A 26,247-nucleotide genomic window follows, 5' to 3' on the forward strand; every position below is an offset into this window, starting at 1 on the left:
CGGCGACGGACGACGACGGCTACAAGCACGGGCCGCCTTTATTGGATTACCAGCACTCTCGCTCTCTCTTTTATTTCTCTTCCCCATCACGCACGTGCTTCGCGAGGAGCCTCCATTTTTCTTGATATAGGCGTACGAACGCCCGCAACACACAACCTCTTCCCCCACCTCTCTTCCCATCTTTGCCTGCGCTTCAAACGACGCCCTACATCGTCTCGCGATCCCGCGGACAGGCAGCGAGAGAGGAACGCAGTTCATTCTCGACGCGCGAAATCGCGACAGCGCCGAGCTTTAAATTGCCCGCCCGGGAGGACACTCTGAGAAGCCGAGAGTTTGGGCGTGCCCATGAGACCAGAGTGCTTCCGGCGAGGCCGGTGAAGTGCTGCTTGGTGCAGATCACACCTCGGCGGAGCCTTCGAGGCGGATCCAACTGCATGCTGATCTGTGCCTGCTTACATTAATGAACCACATTAAATTAAATTAATTATGGGGTTTTACGTGCCAAAACCACCACCTGATTCCGAGGCACGCCGTAGTGGGGGACTCTGGAAATTCGGACCACCTGGGGTTCTCTATCGTGCACCTAAATCTAACTACACGGGTGTTTTCGGATTTCGCCCCCATCGAAATGCGGCCGCCGTGGCCGGGATTCGATCCCGCGTCCTCGTGCTCGATCAGCAGCCCAACACCATAGCCACTGAGCAAGCACGGCGGGTAATGAACCAGATGAGCTGCTATAGGAGACGCCGCAAAAACACATAAAGGCCACGTGGCGCTTTCACCCATTAGACCATAGCGGGTTCTGTCAGTTGGCGCGTTGTTCTTGACCCGGCTGTCAACTAAGGCCGGCGACCGCAAGTCCAACGAGTTGAAATTTTCCCCATTCTGTATTCCTCCTGATTTCACTCATTCATGTAGATGTCCTCTACGCATAAGCTTCCCGCGACGAAAGCAGCGGCCTTTGCTCTTCTCTGTAGGTTCGCACCAGATTTTCGGCTTTCTTACAACAAACTCTGCGCGGTGTATCGTCATCATCATCATCAGCCTATATTTATGAACACTGCAGGACGAAGGCCTGCAGTGGACATAAATATAGGCTGACGATGATGATGATGATGCGCGGTGTATATATATAGGGTCAAATCCCGTGCAGTCACATCAGAGCCGTCACCTTTAGCAGCCTCTCTGAAGCAAACCCGCTGGCAAGTGCATCAATAAAATTTGTTTTCTCTCTGCAGTTCGCCCAATAGAACATCTCAGTGGCTGCCATGACAACGACAGGTCATCGCGCAAGTGCGCTAACACATGCATAAAACTACGCAATGCATGAACGTATGCCTAAACCTATGTGAATATATGTAACGCACGCACCGAAATAAAAAGGTCACAAATATGCCAGCGTTCGCGAAACGGTGGCTAGTAAAGAAAACCAGTGGGATACCTGGCGGTCGAGGGTGGCGCGCCGCCCGAGCTGTTGCGCCTGCGAGTGGGTTTTGTTTCACTGTGGACTTGTTGCTCTTTCTTTGTTTTCTTTTCTTTCGCGCCGCGTGCGGACGTTCGTCCCGTCGCGAGAGCGGCGAGGCGGAGAAGCGGTGGTTGGTCTCCGCGAGCCCGCAAACGAAAACCGCTTGTCTCGCCCGATCGACTTCGGGGGCCATTGATCGCAGCCGACGCCAAATTAACGACCTCGCCCGGCTGCCGCCCAGCCGAGACCGGACGGGACCGCGAGGTGGTGGAGGGTTTGGCAGCAGTGGTGCACGGCACACCACCACGACTGCGCGTGCGCCCGATACTGGTCAAACGCAAACGGAAAGAAGGCGGTGCAAGAAAGAAAGAAAGAAAGAAAGAAAGAAAGAAAGAAAGAAAGAAAGAAAGAAAGAAAGAAAGAAAGAAAGAAAGCGCTGTAGAGAAAGAAAACGACCACAGATGGCGTGCAGACAGCGGGAGGCGAAATGACGCGAGCAGTCTCACTTGGAAACGTCACCCGGCGTCTGGCGATTGGCCGTGCAATACAGCAACGCAAAGCCTTTCTCGCTTCGATATTTAGCCCCAAAAGCTGGGGAGTCCGAGTATCATCGCTATCAGACGAAAGAGATGGGGCCTTACCGCGTGCATCCTTGAAGGCGAGAGAATGTAAGATACGATAAACAAAGTCCACGAACAAGGCTGTTGTGAAAAAAGTCTTGACCATGAACAAACCAGATAATTCCCTTCAAAGATACAAAAAAGATGAAGCGAGAGACTGCGTATCTAATACACGCGAGAGCGATGACTAGAAGTGATAATACGTTGTATAGTATAACTACAACGGCCACACGTGAGATAAATATAAAACAAAATGGAGGGCGCACAGTTACAACCAACTCCCTTCAAGCTTCATGATTGGACATTTTCGCGACCTCTATAACCAAGTTACGGCCTAAACGTTCCAACAAAGCTCCTCCAGCGGGAAGGTGCACTAAGAGCTCGAAAGAACGGGAACGAAGTCCGCTTTAAGCACCGACGTACGTGAACGCTGGCAGTCGAGAAAGCTCGCTTCAACGCGCGCAACAAAAGTGAATACCAGGAAGGTCACTTCCACGAGGCCGCAGCTTGGCATTGTATCACACGGAAATAAACCGCCTTGCCTGCCATTGCAACTACAACGTACGAACACACACACACACACACACACACACACACACACACACACACACACACACACACACACACACACACACACACACACACACACACACACACACACACACACACACACACACACACACACACACACACCACACACGCACGCACGCACGCACGCACGCACGCACGCACGCCCAATAAAGGCCACGCGGAATGCTGCGCCAGCAGAATGTGGGTCGCAATTACGGAGGATGAAGCCCGAAATTCGGGTCATTGCAAGTTTAAGGCCTCTTTTAATTGGTGGCGTTCAGCGAAAACGAGCGACCCCTCAGGGCAGCGAAGCGTACACGAAGCAGCCACGGCCTTTTTTTTTCCAAGCTCGGCTGGGCTGCGCGTAAATTGCGCTAAAGGGGAGGTGCGGCGCAGGTAGACGACTTTCCAGGAAGCTACGGTCATTAACGGCCGGGCGTGCAGTCAAAAGCGTGCAGTGGCCAACGATACTGACCAGGCTACGAGGAGAGAGTGAAAGTGGTCATCAGCGGTGCTCACAACATTCCTTTCGGTCATGCACAACAGCGTGACCTTAGTTAAGTCTGGTCAAGTTTATCATTCCTTTCTCAAGACTCGATTTGCGTATGCTTGGCAGGAAGACGTTGGCTATTAGCGGAGAAAGAGAAGCGTAAGCGTTTCCTTATTTGAATTTCTGGCGCGAACGGATGCGCCGGTAGCACGTATTTGGACAGTTTGCGCTCGCAAAACGTTCCCGAAACTCATCAAGTTTAGTCCTCAGTTCTTTTAGAATGTGATGCAATCCTCGTTTACCGATATACCATTAACGAGCCCCAAGCAAACGCTGTCCAGATCTTGTTTGTTGCATCTCCCGGGAAGTGCCTCAGACATGGACTGTCTAGTGACTCCAAACCAGCCCTACACATGATTGATTCTGTGCTTAGACAGGGAGCTCATGGCTTGCTCGCTCACGAAGTGGCCGAACTTCTCGAGTCCGCCCACGGAAATGGGCACCGCCTAACGTTTCAGGGGTTTCCCGGGCACTGCGGTGTTCCTGGAAACGAGGATATTCAGGAACAGCAGTTTATGTGCATCGGCGCCATGAATCCAGCAAACACGCACACGTGCTTTCGCACTCTCACATCTTTCTGATTTTCTTTTCTGCTTGAAAAAGCCCTGCTGCGCCTCCACCCGCTGTTTTGAGCACACAAGTTTGCTTTGGTGACATAGCGTCACCAACACGGGAAAGTACGCGATTACGTGAGGTTGAAGAGTCAACGTCTCCAGCGAACTGCTGGCTGTCAGGGCTCGCGAGATTACACCAACCCCCGGGGAAACACTATCAAGCTGAAAAAAATTGCGCAGACAGTCACAATCGTTCAAAATAACGCTTCGTGAATATTTATAGTGCTGCTGGCAGTTGATGCGTCCGTAATGGACTGGCCGCGCTCAAGCCGAAAGCATGGTTTAACACATTAATTAGAAAAAAAAATTCCGCCATTTTCTCTCACCACGCACAAATTAAACAAAATGGAGGGTGGAAGTGAACGCCGGAGCAAAATTAATAAACAGGGGAAGATAAAGGCTTTATTCGTGCGTAAGCACTGATCCTTCTAAAGCAATGAAGACACGAGAAACCTTGCCATGCCGCGAATTAAGCACCGATCATCCTCCTCTCGCAAATGAAATTACAGGATGAAACGAGGGAGTGGGAGCAAAAGAACGCTAGCCCCCTCAAGGCTTCTACAACGCCACGCTGAAGCGCTAAGGACGCCGACAATCAACAAACCACCCGATCTGAAAGAAGTAAGAGACAAAGCGGCAACTTGCGGTGTCCTGTTCTCAGACGACGGCAACGCGCTCAAAGAAGGAAGAGGCAAACTAAATAAGAAATGAAGCAACGCAAAAACGAAGCAACGCGATGAGGGGGCCCAACCAGGAGCAGCCCGGGCGGGGTTCCAACGCCAGCCGCGCGCAGGCGACGCGGGCCAGCTGCAGCGGGCGTGCCCGTACAATCGAGGAACCGATTCGCAGCGGGAATCAATGGCTGCTCGGCGCGCTGGACGTCGATAAACGAACACAAGCGACGGGCTCTCTCCGCTCACTCTTCCTCTCTCCACGTACGAGAGAGGACGCATCAGATAAAGAAAAGAAGACGAAAAAGGTCGAAAAACAAAACAATCTGCGAAAATAGAGATAGGCAGGGAGGAAAATAAAAGCGTCACTTCTCCAGCGCCTCCCAGTTTGGCCGCTCTTCTCCCCACTGCTCTCCCGACAGACCAAGCCTTGTTCCTCCCAAGGCCAGAAACCGGTTTCGGTTTACGCCGGCACATCGGGCTTTCCTGCCAAACACGGGAGCTCTCCGGAGAAGCCCAATAATCCGCCGGTCTTCTCCAACAGCATGTCAAAAACACGGGGAAGCGGGTAGACAGAGATGGAGGGAGAACGCAAAGAAAGTACGGAGGTGGAGAAGAGACCAGGTGAAAAAATGACAGAGACAGAAAAAAGAAGGAAGAAGTCTGCATGGGGAACGCGCCAAGGCTGCATTTGGAACGGTAATGCCTTGGTGCGCCTTTTGGTCGATCTCCGCGTGCGCGTTTGGAGCGTTCTCGGCTTATTTTGATACTGTTTTTCTCGCCAGTTTGCCAGCGTTCCAACATTTTGTCCACGCAGTGGCAAAAGTAAAAGGACGAGAGAGTTTGGAGAAGAACGCGAAAAAAATAAATAAATTGGAATATAGTAATGAATGACGTTAGCGTCGAGGACCTCCGGAGGGTATCGTAAAGCAAGATATTATACGTACGCCATGCTACAGAAAGAAAGGAAAACTGTAAGAACGCGCTCAACACATGTTAGATCTGAGCAGCTATAACGCAATCTGCATGGTTTTGAAGGATATTATGAAAAACCCGTTAAGTATATATATATATATATATATATATATATATATATATATATATGAAAAGGAGACATACGCCTAACAAATCCGAACGACTACAGGAAATGCCACAGCACCGACATCGCCGTACTCGTTGTCACTTTTTTCCTTTTTAAACGTTGATTTCTCCATCTGGTAGGCTTCAGCCGATATACGACAAATATATTTCCCGGGCATTTCGCGCACACTGTATCTAAGGAGGGCCAGAGATAACGCTAAATGGGCCAACGGAAGCAAGATCCACGGCGCAACCAGTGTACGCGGTCGTCGTGGCACTCCGGAAGCGAGAAAAAAAGAAGAGAAAAACTTAGAAAAAAGGAAAGGACAAGAAAATCAGCGACGAGAAATATCGCGAGACAGCCAGCCACCACCGAATTCCATAAAAAACAACAACAAAAAAATCTTTCGGAGTGACCACATCGTAGCCAGCTAGCGGTTTATCGGTCGCTCAAAAAACCAACCCCCATACACATACATATATCCACGCGGCGAGGAAGGCGCTGATAGGCTGCACCAGAACAGACACGCACTAACAAACGAGGGAGGACGATACCAACGCCAGAATGTACAACACACCAACGGAAACCTATTCCAAGCACGAAAAGCTCGGTCGGAGCTAACCGGAAAGGCGTCGTCATTCGTTCGCTCGGACGTATACACCCAGTATGACGACAAAGTCAACACAACAACACTGACGTAACAAGAGGCAGTCAAAGCTACGAGCTGGCCGTTTCGAGGATTTCAAGACGCGCCGCTTTTTTTTTTTTTTTTTCTCTCTCGAGGTGTGTACAGGCTGCTTACTACTACATGTATATACACCGTCATATATACGCGAGCGATATCTCTCGTCTCGCAGGCTTCGCAAACAGTTTGAGCAAGCGTCGATGTTGTTGCCGCTCGGCTTGGCCACACACAAAAGTCCCGTCGTCCTCGCGTCAAGGAGTGAGCGCGTCAGCGAAGCTCCCTTGTGTTTGCTTTGGGACGGGGCGCGCCTCTTGCGACGTCGTGAGCGGTTGTTCCCTACAGGGGAGGACCCGGCCCTATACAACGTGCGTCAACGTAGATCCCTTCTTACAGGGGAGGCATTCCAGCCGTTCAGCGGCGGGCAGCGACGACGATCGCGTGTGGGATTAGACACTGGGGAGAGCTCTAGACCGCCTACGCTAAGACCCGAGCTCTTCTCCGACAAGGCGTCGGTCTTGCAGCCTACTTATGTCGGTCCGCAGCTTATCAGGAAGAAGGGGAATGAAAGAGAAGCTGCAATGAAGACTGACGATATGAACTCCACTACTTGCGCGGGTGGCTACGTCAGATACGTGAGTGATATGAGAGGCGCTGTAACAAGAGACACGCAGATGCAGGAAAGAAAAGAAAAAAGAAGAGAGAGGGAGATTAAAGAAGGACGGCAAATCAACTGCGTTATCAAACTAAGGTCAAGGAGCATCTACGAGCTCGGACTTCTGAAAAAAAAAAAAAAAAAAAAAAAAAAAACGGCTCCAGAGGATCGCACGACACTGCCATTCATATAATTCAAGGCCTAAGAAAATTACTCGTATTAAGAGCGTCATAATCGCTTCGAGGAAGATACATTTAATCGACAAGAAGGCAGCAACGGAGAAAAAAAGTTATTGCCGCGCTGTTTCCTTTATGCGAAACATTACTTAATAAGAAAACTTTTTTTTTTTTTTTTTCGCGGGGCGCATATATAGCCCTACCAGGTAGGCATTTAGACGGACAGAATACGAACGCATCGTCGAAGCAAGCCGCTACTAAAATTGTTAGATGAAACGCAGCAACGCGTAGAGATTTAGGTGCCTCAAACTGGCCAAAAGGAGCACAAGCCAAAGACAACTCCCGCCAGGATTATTTCCGACTGACTTTCTGACCAGGGCTACTTCAAAGGTCAACATGGTACGAACGCTTTCCCGACTCGTCGCCACATATAAACACGGGTGTGTAGACACGGTAGCGAATTCCAGCTTTAGTGCCTAATTGCATGGGATTTGTACCCTATTCGTAATGAAAAGCCTACCAGAAAGCAATTGGCTGGAGACAAACGTAATGCAGACGGCACAATGATTTGACAGTATATGCATCTTGGGAATCAACCTGCAATATGTTATACTACGAGAAAGCAGAAAACTCACCGTGTCCTGGCACGGGTTGCTGGGGTTGATGAAGTCGAGGCCGCGGACGCCCTGTCCGTTGAAGCAGTCGTTGATGTTCTGCGTGAACTTCCGGTGGACGGCGGTGAGCGCGTACACGCACAGCGCCGACTTCTGGCTGGGCCGGTTGTACACGTCCGTCTCGTCGCGGCTCTTGGCGAACACGACGAAGAGCACCTCGTCCTGCGCCGTGATGCCGAGCGAGACGGCCAGCTCGGAGCCCGGCTTGCCGACGAACGCGGCCTGCGCCAGGTTGTAGTGGATGCCGTCGGGCGTCTGGCAGACGAGCGCCACCTCGGTGTACGAGTAGTAGTGCACGTCGTTCTGGCAGATGCGCACCAGCTTGGAGATGTACGGCTTGGGCTCTTCGGTGAACTGCTTCTGCACCGTCAGGAAGTAGGAGAAGCCGCGAGAGCTGAAGCCGAACACGTACGTGATGGGGTACACCTCGCGGGCGAGGCTGTTCACGAACACCTTGGTGCCCGTCGAGACGCCCGTGACGGCGATCGAGAAGGTGTCGTTGCTCAGGTCCAGGCTGCGAGACGAGACCGCGGGCACGTCCGACCGGTACGGCCCGTTGCCCGTGAAGGTGACGCCCACGTAGAGGACGTGCATGCGCGACAGCCGCTCGGGACCGTTGGCGATGAAGGCCACGGTCGAGGCCGTCGCGTTGTTGGCCACCACGGACTCGTTGGCGGGCGTCCGGTAGTTGGTGATGTTCTCTAGGCTGTGCACGGTGCACACGCCCTGGAAGAGCGAGCCGCACGCGATGAGCCGGCTCTGCGGGTAGTCGATGACCAGCGCCTTGTTGTAGTAGTCGTGGTACTTCTTGGTGATGGACGGGCAGAAGCGCGTCACGGGGCAGCCCGGGTCGTCCTTCTCGGGACCCATGACGGCGCGCGCCTGCAGCTCAAGCTTGCTCGACAGCTGGTAGATGGTATTCACAGCGCCAATGTACACCTGCGTGCGGAGGGAGAAGCTTGAGACAGGGTTCCTACAAGCGCCATCATTTATTTCTCTCTTAAACTGCAGCATATATATGGAATCGCACCTCCTCGGTTCCCAACACAATCGCCATATTTCGTTGTCAGTTCCTGACAAGCATGTTCAGGCGTCAGACCTGGCGCCAGACAGTTAATTACGGTGCAGTGAGCAGGCAAGCTTTACGCTTTCTTGTTCAGCCAAAATATCGAGGAAGAAGGGAACACGCTTTTAAAAAGTATGGCGTCATCACAGTTCATGGATCACGGCCAGGATTTAAAGAGACGTGGTTGCATTGACAAGGAAACGAGATCAGTCGAAATGCGGGCTTATTATAACATACACGCGGATAATAGATGTTCACTGCTGCACAGTGCCACAGACATATCACCAATACAAATATCTCGTTTCTTTCAGGCGTAATATGCCTCCATCAACTCGAGATCTGCAGAAGTAAGTCTTTCCACTGCGCCACTTGCAACGTCATTTCCCGAGGGTGCGGGCTCTCCGAGACCGGCGTCAGAAACAGTGCATCAGTGCCACACAGTTATCATGGCCTGCACGAGAGAGGAGGGGGGAAGAGGCGCTCACCTGTCCGGTGTAGCTGTTGACGGCCATGTGGATGAACCTCTCGGTGGACGGGTCGGTGAAGACGGCCGGCTTGTCCGGCACGGTGCTGTTGCCGGTGCCGTTGCCCGGGGGCGCCTGGCGCAGCTCCTGTGCCGCGGCCCCCGACGACGACGCCGGCGACCCGGGCTGCTGGCGGAGCGCCGACGCCCAGAGGCCATGCGCCGAGGGGGGCGCCGCCGCCACCAGGAGCAGCAGCAGCGGCGGCAGCAGCGAGCAGGCCGCCCACCAGCGGTCCCGCCTCGTCATGGCCGCCAGACACGGGCCAGCCCTTCAGCCTGCACAGTCAGGTCAGAGAAGAGCGCGCTCAAGCCGGGAGTTCGACAACAGCACGGGACGACCGCGAAAGGGAAAAGTTCAGCCGCATTCAAGCGGGGTACGTAAGTGCGCTGCAATGCAGGGACAAGCCCATGTCACGCGAGCGTAGTACATGAATGGCTGCCTTCAGTCTGCTGATAATCCTTTCTCTCTATGGTAGACGGTGGTTAAGAATCAACGATATTTAGGGAGAGGGGAGGGGGACGCACGCCACACCAACCCCCCGCTACGGCAATGCGATTACCGGCGGTCGGTTGGTATAGCGCACCGTATGCTGTGAAGCACGCGGGGAAGGGTTGGACGCTTCTTCATAAACCAGATCAGATGTAGGAGAAAAAATAGCGGTTTCACATATAGCTACCACTGCTTCCTGTACCACGATCAACTTCACATTCGCAAGTACACCCAGGGAAACTACACGATAAGTGCAGTTAATAAGCATTATGTCACAGTAAGCGGATCTATCCTTGCATGCTGTCCCGCTAGTCCGCTTCTCGCCTGTAGGGCCAAGTCTCTATCTATCCGTCGAACTACATATACTACGACTGACCTGCAAGTGCGATCTTGTTTAAAAGGACGGGGAGGAGACGCGAAACTTCCCATGTACCAACTTATTCGCAATGCGGGCTTGTTGGAACGTCATTATGGAATACTAGTGTATAGCGCAAGCAATACGAAGACACAGAAGAGGGCACGAACACGACACATGATAGCGTCGTGAATATAACAGCGCCGTGCCTGCATGTTCATGTTCTCATCTGTGTCCTCGTCTTGCTTGCGCCAGACTTTCCAAGCCCACGTATACCCAATTCGCGTTCCAGTGGATATAAGTTCTCGTTAAAACACACGCAAGCGTCTCCCTTCTCCAACGGCCGTTTCACTCAGTAGAATTATGTCTCACCTCTTCGGCGCGCGAAAATAATTGCGAAATACAACATCCCAGACATGCAGAAAAGTGACTATGCGCCGAAGGCCGAGTTCCAACAAGCTCGGCGGCCTTATCTGGCCGCATAACGACGCGAGAGTCGTGAATGGGACTGCCCTTAGCGGAAATGTGACTAATGCAGGCAAACGAGAGCGCCGGCCGGACTCGATAAGAATGAAGCGGAAAGGCATTGCCGGCGCGGAAGAAGCAGCAGCAACTAGCGCAAACGACAGTTGCGCAAACACCGACGAGGAAAAAAAAAAAAAGAACATCTACGCAGCCTGCGCGGTGTTTTGCGACGAGAGACAATTGCATGAGGCGCGACTGTGCCCGCGCAGTGACTCTCTAGCTCGGCCTGCCGCTGCCGGCTGCCTGTCGCCGTGGACGTTCAGTTGTTGAACACGAGGTCAACTCGCGGACGGACCCGGGGGCCGAGTTTCGGAAGGAAGTGGAGATCTGGCGTCCTCAATTACGGTGTTCCGCGTAACCTTCGGGACATCAAATACCATGTACACCAAGGTCAGTGATTGCGCGTAACACAGGCACACCGGTTTATTAAACAACAATCTGCATCAATCAACGTTATATGACCACGGACAACCGATGAGCCAATACAAATAAGGCCAATACAAATAAGCACTTTTTTTTTCTTCCCTTTGGAAGACGTTTGAAATGATTGGCACTAGCGACTGGCTTTTCGCGGATGACTCTTCAGTCTTACACCTGTGTCGCTACATTTGTTTCTTCAGAGTTATCAACTAACGCAGCAATGTACATGGTTATTTTCTTTTAATGCGAAAGCATTAAATGGCTCGTGAGGTGGGAAATCCGAAGTAGTTGTCGGCGTGACCGCAATGTCCGAAAAGGCTAAGAACCCTCGACTTTTGGTGGGAGTTGAACCCACAACCATTGGTGTTACTTAAGGCGCAGATAATTAAGGCATAGTTAATTGAGATAAAGTTAATTAAGGCACTCGAACCCACGACCTTTAGTCGGACTCGAACCCTTGACCTTTGGTGTTAATTAAGGCACAATGATGTAAGGTAGAGTTAAGGCACTCGAACCCCCGACCCTGCGTTGTAGCATAACATATAAGCATCGCGCGGTGGTCTCAATGCTTTCGCATTCATCCGCGTTGTGATAACTAAGTGTCCCTTGAAATTTTATACAAGTTATTTGAAAAGAAACTTAGCCAAAATGGGTGACGTCAGCGATACCACGAAAGCCTCCCCCACTATTTACTTTTATCTAAATAAAAGGACAGAAAAAAGAACCCGTGGTTGCAAGTCGCTTTGACGAGATTGTCACAGCTGTGCGAGAGACTTGTATCAAGTTCGGTAGAACTTCTATGGCGATTGCTTCTGTCATTTGGACCATATTTGCCAAGCACTAATAAGATATATTTGTTGACCTCCTTAAAGCATCAGAAGTTTGAGCAGCGTTTCAGATAAAGAACCTCTTTCTGACGAATGCACTAAAAGCCTCGTGCAACACGAACTAAACGATCCGTGGCGAAATACTTCGAATATTTACGAGCGCTTGACAGACTGCCGTGAGTTGCATACGTACGAAGACAATCAGTGGATTAAATTCTTTCTCTCATGACGGTTACGTCATCGCACTGCAAGTAACATAACCAACGGAACCAATGCAAAGATTTGCGAAGCTTTTAATACGAGTCGGCGTAGAACGGTGCGCTAAAAAAAAAAAAATCAAGTGATGCGGGAGAAAATTTATCTACTGAAAGCCGGAGAAAGCGCTAGCAAAAAAAAAAAAAGGGGGGGGGGGTCATTGATCCTTCAAACTGATAATCGATAACAGCTGTCACAGCGATTCTCTTTGGAAAACCTGTTCCTGGAGGTGTCAATACACGAGTTCGAAGAATCTACAAAAATAGCTCCTGAAGGCTGTTCGCTCCTTCCAATAACCTCGCGACTAAGAATACGACAAGAATGCTTAAAAAAAAAAAATCTAGACGGATGCAGTGGTTCACGTGAAAGCCCGGTTCCTCCAAGGTATGCGAGCACCGGATCGACGAAGCTCCACGCAGCACTTGACAGTCGGAACACATACAGCGACAACAACAGTCGCAGCGCAACGAGCACCACACAACAGCCCCGATCGGAAGCAGCCGCAAGAGACACAGGCAACTCCAGACCCCAAAAAGAGGGCTCGACAGGTTCCACAAGAAAGGATCACAGCTCCACGTTGCCAGAACATTAACCGCGGTGTCTGCGTCTCGTCCTCCTAAAGCAGGTAGCAACAACGACCCACCTCGGCAAAGACGAGAAGCGCGGTCGAACGCTGCTTCTTCTGCAGGCGGCGACCGAAGCTCGGGAATCCGGTTGATCCCCAACCGAGACACGAGCGTGCACACCGACCGACAACAAGCGCAGCCCGGCGGTACTACAGCGAAAGCGGAGGCGAACTAGAAGCGTGCGCGTGCGTCACCGGCGGCGACGAACGAGCGACTCGAAGCAGACGAGTGCTATCGGGAGCCGGGCTTCCGCGGCGGAGGTGGTTGCCGAACAAACAAGCCCAGAGACAGCGCACGGCGCGTCGTCATACGTGGCTGTTATTCATCGGCGCTTCTTCACTCACCCTTCCCTACACCCTTCGCCCACCCGACGGACAAGTCAAACTCCGGTCGGTGGAAGGGGGGTCTTATCGGCCGGTGAAGACGACGAGGGTGACACGGTGTGTGTCCGTCAATGTGCTACGTGCGTGCACGTATGTGTGTATACGCGCGAGCTGGGTATAGGGGGAAAAAGAAAAAAGAAAAAAAGACAACTCTCGAGAGAAGCTCGGCCGAGATACGTCGAGCCTCTTCACAGGACCAGACAGGGCCGTCTATCAATTTGCTCTCCGGCAGCCACACACCGTCCCGTGCAAGCTGGAGGCGCGTCGATTACTTATTGTAGTACGTGCGTGCGTGTTTGCGTATACATGTTCGAGGGAGTCTATCCCTAGCGGAGAGATCAAAAGAGACCGAGTGCCGCGGCGAACAGCGCCGGGCCTATCGTCCACTCGGGGTAAACAATGACTTTGTCGAGACACAACGCGTATAAATAGTGTCGCGCGTGCAAAACAGCGTTGAGCACGCGACATATATACAGGGTGTTTCAGCGAACACTTTGAACAATTCTTAAAGGTTGCCTGTGGCAGACAGCACAATTCTAGTTCATGAGCTGGTCTACTCGAAGAGGCGGACATTACTTCCGCAAGAAATTGAAATGCATAATCGAATAATTAACAGAAATTCACTAATTAAGTTTTTAACCAATTACCTGATGGCCCATATTGCAATTTACAAATTGTAGCCGTGGAGTTCGCAAGGCGGATCCACTTGAAACGAATTCTCGGGACGACACCAGTTTCTAGATATTAATTATCGAACTTTGCGGAGAAATGCATTGGCGTTCCAGTAAGGTTCTTAACAAGACGTCTCTTTTTGCATTGAAGCACAAAATTACCTGGAACACCAATGCATTTCTCCGCAAAGTTTGGGAATTATCTCGAAACTGGTGTCATCCTGAGAATTAATTCTAAGTGGATCCGCCTTGTGAACTCCACGGCTACAATTTGTAAATTGCAACATGGACCATCAGGTAATTAGTTAAAAACTTAATTAGTAATTTGTTGTTAATTAGTCGATTATGCATTTCAATTTTTTGTGCAAGTAATGTCCGCCTCTTCGAGTAGACCAGCTCATTAACTAGAATTGGGCTATCTGCCACAGGCAACCTTAAAGAAATTTTGAAAGTGTTCCCTGAAACACCCTGTATATAGAAATACGCTGCATCGGCTACAAGGCTTCGTAGACGGGTCCATTGGCAAAGCAGCCCATTGCCGTGGAAAGGCCATCAAGCGCAAACGACTAAGATTTCACCTAGGTGAGCCTGACCCCCAAGGTAGGAATAGCACACGAACGCTGAGGCGCCACAATTTGTAACGCCATCATCATGACAGCGCAAGACTGGGATAAACCTCCGGCCGAAGTGTGCGCGTTGTGATACTGCACGTTACGGCCCTTGTTCACGCTTAATCTTCCAAAGGAATCTTGGCTGGCAGTAGGCACAGCAGTAAATGAGTGTTCACCTAAAGGTCAGTGGCGTAGCCCAAAGGATGAAACCCCCCCCCCCCCCCCCCCCTTCACTCCTCCGCCCCTCCCTCCCGATTCTGCTTCCACTATAGTGAAAAAAGTCAGTTCGTTAGTTGTCGCGTATATATGGCAACAGTCGCATGCAGGAAACGGCGAGCACCCCGCCAAGACTGGAAGACAGTATAGAAGACAAGACATTTGAAGAGATCACGACACGGTTCACACAGTGAGCCAAGCACAATCGCACTGGCGGCACCTTCATGGCACCAGGCAGATCACCTCCCCGAAGCAGCAATGATTCGCGAGAAACCTCGTCAAATATTTAGCCAGTATCGCCCCTCGCTCCGCAACCAGTCCTTTACCCCCCCTCCCTCTTTGCTTCTTCTTCTTTTTTTTTTTTTTTTTTTCACGCTTCCATTATTCCTGAGCGCGGCGCGCCGCGTATATATACGATCGCGCGCTTTCCAATTCGCTTCCGTAATGGCACGCTTTCACGGCACTGCGATAACGATCAGAGAGAAAGCGCGATGGCCTATACACGGACACACACACACACACACACACCCGGGTGCGGCGCCTAGCCCCACGGTGGGAACCCGCTCGCGATCGAAACCCGAAAACGCGCTACGCTGGCGCTATGGCCCACGGTCTAGGCGCCGCTGAGACGCCATAAAAGATTCACGCTTCGGCTGGTACACAGAACGCGTGCGCACACGCACCGCACAGCGTGGCCTGCGTGCGTGCGCGAATGACGATTGCGGCGTATACGAACGAGCACGGGCGCCTCTCGAGAACAGTCGGAGCTGACACCACTTGTCACCGAGACCACACGATATATATATATATATATATATATATATATATATATATATATATTAAGAAAGCCAACCGCTGGACCCGCCGGGGTAGCTCAGTCAGCTAAGGCGTTGCGCTGCTGAGCTCGAGATCGCGGGATCGAATCCCGGCCGCGGCGGCCGCATTTCGATGGAGGCGAAATGCAAAAACGCCCGTGTGCTTGCGTTGTAGTGCACGTTAAAGAACCCCAGGTGGTCAAAATTAATCCGGAGCCCTCCACTACGGCGTGCCTCATAATCAGAACTGGTTTTGGCACGTAAAACCCCAGAAAGAAGAAGAAGAAGAAAGCCAACCGCTGGACTTATTTTATTCTTTTCAGTGTCGGTCTAAAGTATGAAGCCAAGTTCAGAAAAAGAAAAAAAAAATGTTATGAAGAACAGAATAGGAATATGGCAAGATTTTTATTTAACATATTGTCAACAAATGTGGGTCTCACGCACGCACTTATAACGCTCGCTCTCACCATAACGACACAACTTCCGGTACTCACACATGAGAGACATTGATCTGTGCTGTAAATCAAAACTAACCAGATCTGAATAATCCCGGGAGCGTAATGATGAAATAAGAATTCGCTCTCCCTTCAACGAGCAAAAAAGGCCCGGAGAGTGTAAACATGTTTCAAACGTATAGTGCGTCCTCCGTATGAGAGCTTATGTTTATCACAATGGAAACATGCTGCAAATTTTTTAAACTCCTTATTACTTGTTTGAACGTAATATTAACATTTAAAAAGAAAGAAAATGCTACACATTTCAAGCATTTTTATGTTACAAATGGAACCGGTACTTTCAGTTTCCACATTACTGCATTTCGGTTTCACAGACAGCGGGTGGAGTTACAAGTTTCGCTATATATTTTTAAACAGATAGTACGGCTGCACTGTGTATTGCTGCACAATGTTCTCCAAATAATGTCTTATATATTGAGGCAAAAAGCACGAAATCAACTTTTTTTTTAAACAACGTTTTTCAACTAGGCGTCAAACCTGAATCCACACACGCGCACAGATCAGTGAATAGCCATTTCTTGGAACAGTCACAAGTGGGGCAGGATTAAACTCGGACAGTCAGCAGAAGAGCCCAGCCCTAAATACGCTATCTACATAACACTCGGAAAGATCAGACAGCCGTACGCAGAGAGAGAAATAAGCTCAGACAGACATGGAGGAGGGGAAGCAGCGAGGGGTCAAGAGATGGTCCAAATAAGGTCAGACGGAGGACACGCGCGAAGACAGGTACTGTCGCAGACGCTATCGGGGAACAAGATACGAACCAGAGCAAGCGACCGGTGTTCGAGTGCCGAAAAAATAGTCCTGAGTGAGCGAAGATGGCCTCAGCTATATTAGGCATGCATGCAGACACAGCGATACGGCGTTGGTCGTCTCCTATCTTTTGCACCAATGCCCCCAAATGCCGATTCACACGGCAGGCAGAACTCAGTCCGCCGAACAAGTGTGACGTGGCCTCGGCCGTAAAGAATCGCGCTCTGCATCAGCGAGCCACAGCCCATGGGACTTGCGAATAACGAGAACATGATCGACCACAACAGGCGGCGGCGACGAACGAGTCCACGGCACGACGACGGCATGACGAAGCCATCCATGAGACTTGGCGAGGGCCGTGGTCGATGCCCAATCGACTCAAGGTGTTCTCACACAGACATCCACTCGTGGATGGTGGGTTCTACTGATTTTCTTTCTTTCTCTTTTTATTTATTTATCGCTTCCTTTCTAGGTGTGACACTTATTTCGAATATGTTGCACCTCCTCCTTTAAGCGTCTTCCTTAGATAGCCTGAAGTAGTCGGACCTTGCGCATAGGCCAATTTCTCAGTGTTTCACACTGTCAGTTCGCGGTCCTTCCGCAACGATCCCTTTCGTAGTCTGTGGTACTGCAATTCATAATCGCCCACCGACAAACACAACGTTTAATAATTCTGAAGACCTCTGAATAAATCCGGCGGAACTGGTAAGGCGAAGACAACTGTACCTAACAGGAGGAAAGCACACGGTATACAAAGGAGCGGAGTGGGGTGACCGAAAGAAACGAAGCCCGAGAAGCAAGACAGAAGAAGGAAAGGGCTGCTTCAGCAGACCATCCAGTCCTGGGTTCCTCATGCAGGCTGTGGCCTGGGGAGCGGGTAATGGAAACAACATGCGACTCGCCGGCTCGGTTCCCAGGAGACACAGGAAAGGTGGCGACGCCGAGGGAGGCCGCGGTGCCGACGTCTGCCGGTGTTCGAGCGAACGAGATGGATGGAAGTAGCGGCATGCGGCGACCGAGACCGCGAATGGCGGCTTCGGGGGTCGCCGCCCTCATGCCGCCCCCCCCTCCTGCCGAGAGCGGGAACGCACGCCAATGGCCCGTGAACGCTGGCGGTGAACGCGACACGCAAAAATCACCGCCGCGCACGTCGACTCCCATGACGCGTCAATGGTCCGGAGGCGCGGCATTATTACAAAAAAGTTCACAGAGGCATCACCGCGCGCTCGGTCAAAGCGGGCTTTCCTGCCGTTGCGCGCGGCCGCGTAAAAGGTGAGTGGCTATTACCGAGCGCGCGCACCGTTTTGCCCGCGCGCCTGGTGCAGAGACGACGCCACTCTTGCGTAAGAGCGCAACAGAAGCTGCCTCGACGGAGCGTTTTGGTGGTCGCGAAGCGGAAAATTCGTCCATTTCGGCGCCCCGCACAAGAATTATTACCGAACGCACGTGACCTACGGGAAGCTCACGTTTCCTTAAATACGTCGACCGGCGAGTGTCACGGAACGAGGCTCCGCACTTGGCGTGGAAAAAAAGATTCTTTCCGTCTCTCACTGATGGCGCTCGAGGCATGCTCGCGACGCCAGCATAGCTTTTTGGTATGAGTGAAAGAAACGTCGCAAGCAATATAAGTTGCCGGCGGAACGAAGGCCATTCATGATTGTTCAAACCTAAAATATTTAAGAAACCTACAAGAAGAAGGCGAAGGTCCTCAGTATACGCCGAACTCGTAGACAGACAAAGGACGCAATACGAGTACGCCCACGTCGCGTTTCCTGCGTGATGAACTCTTTCTGAACTTCCCTACGTTAACCGCCCTGGTCTATAGTTGATAGATCCGCGTAGAGATGACGCCTGGGATGCCACAGAGTCGGGATCCAGCACCTTTCGCTCTGCGTGAACGGTCGGTTGTCTAACCGATGTACGCGGGAACGATAAATGTTCCCCTAGATGTAGAACGACGCGCACTCGTGCAGAACGAGCGTTGCTAATGTTCTCGAAAACTATCAGACGACCACGCGACCACCTGTTCGCAAAGAAGTTCGCAAGCCCACTACTTGCTACACAAGTAGTGGGCTTGGGAAAGCAATACGTTAGAAGGAGGAGGTCAGATGCAACTTGAGAACATAATATGTATCGTATAAAAAACACGACTCGTAACCTTATATTCACTACAGTCGATGACATCATAAATGATGCAGATATAAATCCCAATGACAACTTTCAAAGGTAGACACTGGAATCAAGATAAGCGACCCGAAAGCGGCAGAGACCCAACATGCGCCAAATATGAGCGTTGGCAGAAAGAGCGAGAAATCAACAAGACTGCTGCGTGTTCACTAATGTGTGACGGACCTCAAGGAGGTGTTCGCTATTGTAGAGTGACAATACAGTAACGATGCAGTGAGAAATGACTGAGCCTTATTTACTCTTCCGACTTTGCTTCGTCGCGAAAGCGGTTCAATCACGTGCACTGTTGTCCTCCTGCAGCGACTTTCCATGTACTAGACCTCAATTACCGTGTACTCCTTTACCAAAAGAAACAGAGAAAGAGAGAGAGAATATCAAGCTCGCAGAAACATGTAGCTGCCCACTTCACCGTCAAAGAGCCCACTCAGACCAGATCGCGTAATGAGACAGCAAGCTGTCCACAGTCAAGGGCCGGTGGGTGTCGTTCACCTAACGCCAGACCCTCCCCCCTTTCCCCACTGCTGTCCACTTTATTTCTTCTTTCTCCTCCGTGCATAAACGATAAGTGTCCTCTCGTCCAAGACGACGACGAGCAGGCACAAACACGGAGCTCTGCTCGCGGGCCCATCCCTACTCATCCGAGAGAGAGGGACGATTACGACGGCGGCATGAACGACACAATCAAAATAGAAGCGATGGCTAGCTGACTCTCTAGGCACTATAGCCGCACGCAGAACAGCAGCAGCAGCCATGAGAGAACGCACAGAGGAAAGGGCGAGTGGAGGCCCTATCGGGGTAACGGCGCCATGACGGAGGAAACGCGCAAGGAGAGAGAGAGGAGGGGACGGATCGATTCTCTCGCCGGACGAACGGCAGCATCGCTGTAAGGACAGCGACGCGAGCACCAGGCCTGGCTGCCGCGTAGCGAGCTCGTCACACCGACCAGCAAATGAACCGTGGGAAGGGTTCATAAAACGGCTCTGCGCGGAGGAGGACGACGGCAAAGGCGGACGCCACCCAGCGCAGCGCACCGCGCGCGTACATGTAGTAAGGGCGGCATGCGCTCCCTCACCGACGGAAGGAGGGAATCCGCGGATGCGACGCATTTCTGCGCCGAGAAGCGGAAAAAGCGCTCGCGAGGTGCAACTTGGTCCGCACAGCAGAAGAGAAACGGGCGATATTTAAGGAACGAAGAGGAAGAAGAAAATAAAGAGGCAAGCAAATGGAGATGGAGGGGGGGGGGGGGGGGTTAAAACTAGGAAAAAGGAGGCAGCAAGCTACGGTCTAACGACCAGCGGACACACATTACAAGCGCCGCTACAACGCCCGCGAGCGCGCGCACGCGTACACCGGCGCCGGCCAAACGAGCAGCAAGCACTCTCAGGTCATAAAACACGCCCGGGATCAAGTACGCGCGCCTCGCGCCGAGGTACCGGTATACCCAGGTTTTATACAGATAGGGCGGCCTCGGAGAAAGACACAACGAAGAAGTGCTATTCAACGAACGAAGCAGCGGAACCAAGAAAAAGGGACGCGGGTCACAAGTGAGGCCGAGGAGCTCCTAAATGAAGCTTCTTCCAGCCTCCCACTTCAGCGCGGTCTCGTCCTCGCGTTCGCACCCAGGTGCGCGCACTCGCGCCACCTCGAGCAAGAGGCTCGATGGCAATCGAGGCATGTGTATGCGCACGCGCGCGCCAGCGCCACAGGGGGCGTCTAATATGTTCCTGCGCTTACGACAACTCGCGCGGGCGCGCGCGGCATTCTTTAGTGTAATGAACGCTCTCCGCGCAGCTGGGGCCGCTGCACTCCTTATACGGTTCAAGGTGCGCCCTCGTTTTTTTCCCCAGCCGCCTGCCCGAACGTAACGGCTTCCGCACCTTCGGGCCGCTCGTATAACGGCGTCGTTAACAAACAACGCCGCTAAAATGATGCCGATCTTAACGGACGGGCCTCTCTTACTGGCCATGCAAGCGACGGGCGCGCGCGCTGAAAAGGACACGATGCGAGGCACCGGGTTAATAATACATTTACGCGGCCCAAGCGCCGCGCCGACGCGCGAGCGATTTTCTTCGCCAGGGCGTTGCCCACGTAATATACATCCGTCGCGACGACAGAAACGGGTCTGTGCGCGAGGTTTATTTAGGCAAGCCCATGTTCTTTTTCTCACGGCGCAACACCTAGCTACCCGGATCATGGCCATTCTGATCTGAGAGTGTTAGGCGTCGCTAGGTAGCAACAATAAAATCCAAGGACAGGTCGGATGCTTTTAACGACTCGTTTTTGCTCGCAGGCGACGAAAGCAGTATACTCTAATCGCGTTATGGAACTTTGTCGTCGAAGCTGGTCTGCGCAATCTTGATACGCTCTTTTCCTTCTTCCCACAAAGGCCTCGGGCCATCCAGTACGATTAAAGATATATCCACTTCCACAGTGCAGCACACCACGTCCACAACCGTGGCAGCGGGTGGCTTGATTTAAGCACACCACACAGCGGGAAAACGCGCGCACGGAGATCCGACCATTCCTCTGCGATTTCCTTAGAATGCACTCAAGGACAGTAAGTATACGACTCTGAATAAGATAAAGTAAGTTTTCCTTTCTTTATTTTTTTTTTCATTAATTGTAGGACATGTAGGCACAAAAGTGTATGCACCCGCGTTTTAACGAGTAGAAGTAGAGTACCGCAGCAAGTGTTGTGAAACTTACCGTAATTAAGCCTTGGTAATAGCAGCAGCGTCATCAGTCTGTAAAGACAAGAAACAAAGTGCGGTCAGGCGCCATCACATGAATATCTTACAATGATAGAACATTTTCAACCGTATTCAATTGTAGCCTTTATTAAATCACCAAATAATTGCTGGTTAATCGTTGTCCATTTACATGCGCGACATGTATAATAAGCGTGAAGATAATAAGCCTGAAGACAGAGCTATACATTTTTTGCTCGGTGTCAGGTCGCCTGCCGTGTGAAACGTCGGCATGAAAAATAATCGTTAGAAAGTTTCGATCGCTGCACAAACCTCAACGGCAAATACAGCGGCGCATTATGTAATAAGTCGGCGCGGTATGGTTCGAGACTGCGTCATAACCTATCGACGCCAGCCTTGCTGGTCGCGGTTCCGTCCCGGTACTCCGCTGCAATTCCTTACAATGTCAGCTAATATCGTATACATCAAACAAAAAGATCGAAAAGTAGACGTACAGCCAAGGAAAGCGCATTAAGCTAGCACATACTCAAGGAACTTCAACCAGAAAATCTCCAGCACCCTCCGCCCAACCATAAAGGCGGCGTCTTCGGTTTAACCATAACGGCGACTGTACACCCAGCACGACGAGAAAGCGAAGTCAGGCGCGCGGAAAATACCAAACACGCACAAACCACAGAGCGAGCGAAAGCGCGTCGACGAACACGGTATACGATAACAGGAGAAACGAGGAAATGGACGCATAAAAGCGAGAACAAAATGATCATAAACGGGGAGAAACTCCAGCGAAGCGTAGACATGTAGGAACGGCACGCAGGGGCAGAAGGCAAAAGCGACGAGAAGGTTACACAACGGGGGACGACGGGCCGACCGGCTCCCGAAGCCATGCAGAACGGGTGAGGGGGGGGGGGGGGGGAGGGAGTTCTTCCTTATCGCACCGACAAGAAAAGAAACCCCACACCCGGGCCCCGAGCTCGGATTACGACGGGCCGAACGGCGGACGAGGCTCGCAGAGGAAGCAGACAGGGGCCACTAATGGCTGGACCGGTGAACACGACCGGTGGCTTCGGTCCCGCAGGTACTACGCACAGCGCGGAGGCACCAGCCCGGGCTTTTCGCCAACCCCGCGACTACACTCTCACGTTACAGCTGCCTGCGCGCGGTGCCGGAGCTCCGAAGGTATAGGTAGGTATCGAAAGAAAGAAAGAAAGAAAGAAAGAAAGAAAGAAAGAAGAAAGAAAGAAAGAAAGAAAGAAGAAAGAAAGAAAGAAGAGAAAGAAAGAAAGGAACACGGTAAGAACATCTCATTCCAATTACCAAAATGCGCGGCTCCGCGAGCTACGAAAGGAGATGGGGAGGGGGGGATTCGGGAAGCCAGTCAACTGAGACATCTAACGTCGCTTTGGGAGGCTCGTCGGCGCAAAGATACCGAACTCGCCCGTCGCGGATTTTTCTCTTATGTATTTCGTGTTTCACTGTCGCTTGCCTCGAGCTTTAGGCTCGAGGCAAGCGACAGTGAAACACGAAATTTAAAACGCGCCGAAAACTTCGAATGACAGAAAAGAATATTTCATGTTCTGTCGCTAAAAAATTAAATTATTTTCAAGAGCGCTACGGTGAAGTTAAAACGACAAGTTGGGCGGGTGGAGGCTCTGATCGAGCAGCATTTCGCGAATACTCTAACAAATGAAGGCTTGCATTGCGACAGGTAGCGATAAGTTCGTTAAAAAAGAAAGAAAGAAGAAAACAAGCTAGCTTAACCATCCGACCATAAGGTGAAACATAAGGAACGCCCAGGAATACGGCTCCTACTTTAGCTAAAACTGCACCTATTTGAATCTGACCTTGTCAAGCCACGCTCATTCATTTATAGACGAGTAAAAGTCCAACCCGCATATATCGAATCTGAAGGGAATTAAAAAAAGGTCGACATATAGGTAATTAGATATACAAAATAAAAATGTTGCACAAAAATTTTCAAGGGGACGTTAGTGTGGTTCGTTATACACAATACTTCGTTATATGGGGGTTCAATATATCCGGGTTCGACTGTATTCATCCATTAACACTCGGAGACCTACGACTTTAGGTTGACGAAGGGCGGATAGAACGAATAAATAAATGGATCGTTGTGAAACACGGACCAAGTATTTACTTGTCTTTTCTCAGTGTAAAACGGCAAAAGAACGCACGTTTGCGCGCTGAGAAACTTGGCGAAATTAGCACTTCATATTTTACAAGGATACCAATAAAGAAAACAATATGGCAGTGGCACTTGCTACGACGCCTTCGCAAGTCTATACAGATCCGATTACAGAATGTCAACACAAACGTCTCTCTTCGTACGGCTAAAAAAAAAAAAAAAGGAATAAAAAAGAAACCGCAAGAAAAGGCATGCATCGGCTTGCACCCATAGCCCGGGTCACTGCCGAGTTGAGGCCAAGGTTTCCTTCAGTATTGTCACAGCAAAGCCCGCGAATCAAATCGATATCCAAAGCTCACTGAGCGGCCAGTCGAACGGAGAGACCATTAACGTCTGGCGGACAAACCGGCGTCTCACCACAAAGAAAACAAGAACAACAAGAAAACACAAGCCACCTGTATGCGCACATTAGGTCCGGTCGGCTGACAGCTCACGAAATCGTGACTGATGCCAAATCTAAGGAGTCAATCTGGACGCGCCTAGAGCTAGGCGAAAGGCGTCGCGCTTGCGGACATTTCCGAGCGATCGATTGGACCAACACGCCAGACGGAGCAAGATAAGCAGAGGCCCAAAGATGGCAACAGGAGGAGAAAGCGAACGAGCTCGGCACCCACGTGGAGTAGAAGCCGAAAGAATGCAATAAGGAAAAGGACAAGGAAAGATGGCAAGAAAGAGAGAGAGAGAGAAAGAAAAGTGTTTCGGCGATCCACCAAGGCCGATAGAACAGTCGGAGCGAATGATCGATTGGCGGGGAGTGAGAGCTGCGGCTTCCGCGGCATAACGCGAAGATTCTTCGCTACAGCGTGCGTGCCCACGCGGAGGGAGAGAAACGGAACAAAAAACGCGAAAGATGGGCGAGCGATGAATCGCGCTGCGTGCGAGCTCGTCACGATGCCCGCACCGGCAGGCATCGCTCACGACGGGCATCGCGCGGACGGGCAGACAAAGGGGGTGAACAGGATTACCGAAGACGAGCGGCGATGAGGCGGACGCGAATGGAAGGACAATAATGAACCTCACTCCGGGGGCCGTGTCAAATTAATGGGCTCGCTGAACCGGAGAGAGCGCGCTCCGACCACTGCCGGAATGTTTATAACGTGCGACCGAATCTCGTGTGCGTGGCAGTATACATGTATATATACTGTACGTAGTGTATCAGGCGCCCTGCTCGTTAAACGCGGTGTTCCGAGAACACAAATCAGACCGACGGGTTGTAGCTCAACCACATAACAACGTTGTTTAAATGGTTTCTCAAGATCCGGCTAGCAAGAAAGGGTTCGTCATGAAGAAGAGATAACGTTTGATTTATTCAAGCAGGCATAACACAGCGAAAAATACAAGCTCTGCATCTAACAACGAAATGTAATCAAATAAGACGTTGTTTCAACATGACCATGACACTGACTAAAATGCAAACCAGGTCAACGTGCAACGAGAACATCTGCTACATCCGTTTTCGGTGCAATACGCTTCAGGGAGACATGCAACAGACGCCGAATTCTTCATGCCGAATATCACAACGGGATAGTTATCAAAAAGAATACGGTTAACATCCCCCCCCCCCCCCCCCCCCCACCTGTCTTCACACCAAAGGCAGAGAAGTAACACATTTTCCTATACCCGTGACCTGTGAGCAAGAGGCGCGTAATCCAATGCGTGTTATTGCGCAGAAAGAGGCCATTTGCTTAAGCTTTTAAATATTTTTGGAACTTTTAACAACTTGTTTCCCACTGCAGGAAAGACTAAGAAGAAATTTGAAGCCATAAAAATAAGACACGAAAACCACTCGACGATATAAGCACCTAAACGAAGCTCACGCTAACGACTGTCGGGGCAGCAAATGTCGCCCTGACGAAGACAAGCCCCCCTTGTCGAAACGTTGGCTCCAGCCTTTTAAATGGCAGCGTCAACAGAAATGAAACAAACCGCTCGTCTATGTCGTTAGCGAGCTACACGTCCACAGATGACGCAAAAGGGCTGTGCCGCACACTACTTTCCCACAGACCTTGCTTAAACGTGACCTTTAAATATATACCGCTACAGATCATCGGCAGCTGTAGGGTATAGCAGAGAGAGCGCCATAATAAAGGCTCAGTTCCCTCTAACGGGCTACATTTCTCTATTGTCGACTCCTTCATGACAGCCCCGACTTCCTCGTTTTGCTCATTTTGAAAGACCTTGCTCCCAATTGTTCCAATGTAGCGCCCAATGACCCGAGAACCTAAAAGGGGCCGGCTTAAATAAGGCTACGCTAAAGTCCACAAGTGTGTGCTGCGAAAGCCGCAGGGGATGAGCCAAAACACAGCAGGCGACCCAACTCGCACTTGTCTAAACAGGAAGCGT

General features: G+C 51.1%; 1 protein-coding gene across 8 annotated transcripts in view; it reads right to left on the reverse strand.

Annotated features, from left to right (window-relative positions):
* LOC119460676 (plexin-A4-like) overlaps nt 1-26,247 on the reverse strand; it is a 356,289-nt gene that overhangs the window by 75,855 nt on the left and 254,187 nt on the right. For 7 of the 8 annotated variants that reach the window (XM_049672066.1, XM_037721722.2, XM_049672065.1 and 4 more), the window contains 3 exons: nt 21,703-21,740; nt 9,310-9,623; nt 7,720-8,697 (listed from right to left, as the gene is read on the reverse strand). In XM_049672066.1, coding sequence (XP_049528023.1) covers nt 7,720-8,697; nt 9,310-9,594 — 1,263 coding nt within the window. In that variant the 5' untranslated portion in view covers nt 9,595-9,623; nt 21,703-21,740. Of the gene's footprint in view, nt 1-7,719; nt 8,698-9,309; nt 9,624-12,862; nt 13,170-21,702; nt 21,741-26,247 lie in introns of those variants that run through there. The other variant, XM_037721723.2, reaches the window with a different exon arrangement.

Source organism: Dermacentor silvarum, chromosome 8 (assembly GCF_013339745.2).
Source record: "Dermacentor silvarum isolate Dsil-2018 chromosome 8, BIME_Dsil_1.4, whole genome shotgun sequence".
Taxonomy (NCBI): domain Eukaryota; kingdom Metazoa; phylum Arthropoda; class Arachnida; order Ixodida; family Ixodidae; genus Dermacentor; species Dermacentor silvarum.